Source organism: Narcine bancroftii, chromosome 8, assembly GCF_036971445.1.
Source record: "Narcine bancroftii isolate sNarBan1 chromosome 8, sNarBan1.hap1, whole genome shotgun sequence".
NCBI classification, from domain to species: Eukaryota; Metazoa; Chordata; class Chondrichthyes; order Torpediniformes; family Narcinidae; genus Narcine; species Narcine bancroftii.
Window position 1 is genome coordinate 60,847,540 of NC_091476.1, and position 2,505 is coordinate 60,850,044.

A 2,505-nucleotide genomic window follows, 5' to 3' on the forward strand; every position below is an offset into this window, starting at 1 on the left:
CAGGTCACATGTATCTGCATCTAAAATGGATATATTCAGATCACTTTCCCATTCATTTCTGATTTCATTCCCTGAACCATATTTTAAATCCATCAGTTTATGATAGATTGTTGCAACCGACCCACCATTGGAAAATTCATATTATAAAGAAAATCACGAATATTGTTTTTGGGAACACGGGGTAATGATGACGTTTGGGTGAGTATAATGTCCGATTTGTAAATATCTAAAGAAATCCATATGAGGAAGATAAAATTTAATTGATAATTATTGAAATGAACCCAACTTGCCTCGAATATACAAATCTGTAATAGTTTAATACCTGATCCTACCCATCACAAAAACCTGCATCCAATATAGAAGGTTAAAAAAGATGAGTCTTATTAATAGAACTGGATCTGGAAATATTAACAAAGCCAAAACATCTTCCAAATCCTTAATCTATGTATCATCATCGGATTGTCTCTTTGTTTCGAAAATGAAAAGGGGAAGGAACAGCCCAAAACTGCCAGCGTGGCGAGAATTTTTATAAAAATTCAATTCCATTTCCAGCCAAACAGGATTATCAACTACACTAACAGAATATAATGTCAACACTAAATGTGTACATTAACTATCCAATAATAATAATAATAATATCTGATAAGGAAGAGAGAAACGGGATTACTTTTGGTTCTTTGAAGAAGTGTTTTATTTATACGAGCCTGTTTGCCTGGCCATTTATATGAAGAAATAATCAAATTTCATTAATCAAAGTAAGTTTCAGGAATAGAAATTGGTGCGGTTTGGAACATTTACAAACATTTAGGTGAAATATTCATTCCAATTGCATTAATTTGTCCAACCTGCGTAATACACTAAGTTATCCACATGAGAAAAATTATGCAATTTTAACTTCAATGAATTGTAAGGGTGTATTAATTTTTTTAGGTTTAATTAAACAACCGGTCTTTTCTATATTGACGCGGCCAGAATTTAACGCAATAGTCCAAGGATGCTCGAATCAGAGTTTTCCTGATCTGTAACATTACGGTCCTTGAACCCAATCGCCCAGACGATAAAGACCAGAATACCCTTGACGCAGAGATTAGAGAGGCTACCTTTCAGCTTCCGAGGAGAGGGTACAATACCCCTCTAATGTAATGACTCTTTACCTCTTTCATCTTCTCCCGGCGGCCGTGTGTTTGTCACGCTGCTCCTCTTTCTTCTCACATCCTGAATCAGTGAGGCTAGATGATGGAGTCACGAATATTTCTTTTTATCTGTGTTTGATCACTCGAACCAGCAGAGTAAAGGGATATCTAAACACATTCATCAACTGCTCCCTGAACCTCGTCTGTGTCACCACATAAATGCAGGTGTTTGTGCAACAACTCAACATCTGGAACATGAAGCCCATTGCTGATACAAAAGGTGGAATATAGACAGCGTAATACCCCAAATACCACATTCGTGACCATATTGAATAGAACGTAACCGTTGCCCATAACAGAATAAAATTTCCAGAGATAAAAAACAGTAACAATACGGATTTCCTTCGGTTTTCGATCTCGTGATCTCTGGCACAATTCTGGGCCCGGAGTCTCCCACGTGCTCGACTAGCCACTAAAATATGTCTGATTGTTAAAACATTCAGCAGAAGGATGGAAACAAAGGGAACACAGGGCGTGAGGATGTAATGTAAAAATTCAATGATGGCCCAGACCAATGAAGTCATAACAAGCACACTGATGTAACAAAACCACGGTGAAGGCGCCAATTGGTACCAAGGTGCATACATAAAGTACCAGAAAATGTTCCTTAAACTGCTCAGTACAGACACCGCCCCGAGAACCGCAGTCGCAGTCCTCTCGGTACAATATCTAGGTTTCAGCGATTGGCAAGAAATAGCAACGAATCGGTCAAAGGTGAACATGACGGTGAACCAGACAGAGCAGTCGGTCACTGCATGAAGCAGGACGGCGTGGATATTACACGTGGGAATTAACCTCACAAAATGCATCTGATAAACAATCGGAATCCGTCTCAATATCAGATCAAAGATTATGACCAGAATATCCGCCACGGCCATGGCCACCAAGTAGCGGGTGACGCATCTGGAGAGTCCGCACTTTCCTCCTGACAGGATCCCAATCGACGCCAGATTAGCTGTCATGAGAATGAATGAGAAAACGTGTTAACAAAACCAAGACGAGGAGCGTGATCCACTCAGCCACGGAATATTTGCAATTCATTCACCGGAGCTCAGTATTCAACACAATAATACTGTACAGGCTCATCCGAAACACAATGACATTGGCCTTTCTTCATTGGGATCCATGAATTCCTATCCAACTGCCCAGCAGGAATTGAACATTGGAGATAGCGCCTCCTCCAGGATCTTCCGCAACACGTGGCAGCCGCTCACCCACGCCCCTCAGCACTAAAAACTACAGCACTCTAAATCATAGAGACTAATGCAAGGGAGGAACTGAAAGAAATCAGCATCTCTAAGGACATGGTCTT

At 40.3% G+C, this 2,505-nt stretch overlaps 1 protein-coding gene across 1 annotated transcript; it reads right to left on the minus strand.

Moving 5' to 3' along the window:
* Positions 1-1,258: 1,258 nt before the first annotated feature.
* LOC138742025 (probable G-protein coupled receptor 139) lies at positions 1,259-2,155 on the minus strand. The gene has a single exon (XM_069896217.1). It carries the CDS (start codon positions 2,153-2,155, stop codon positions 1,259-1,261), a length of 897 nt encoding a protein of 298 aa, XP_069752318.1.
* Positions 2,156-2,505: the final 350 nt, after the last annotated feature.

Coding starts and splice junctions, on each gene's coding strand:
- LOC138742025 (XM_069896217.1), bottom strand. CDS start 2,155: ATGACAGCTAATCTGGCGTCGATTGGGATCCTGTCAGGAGGAAAGTGC.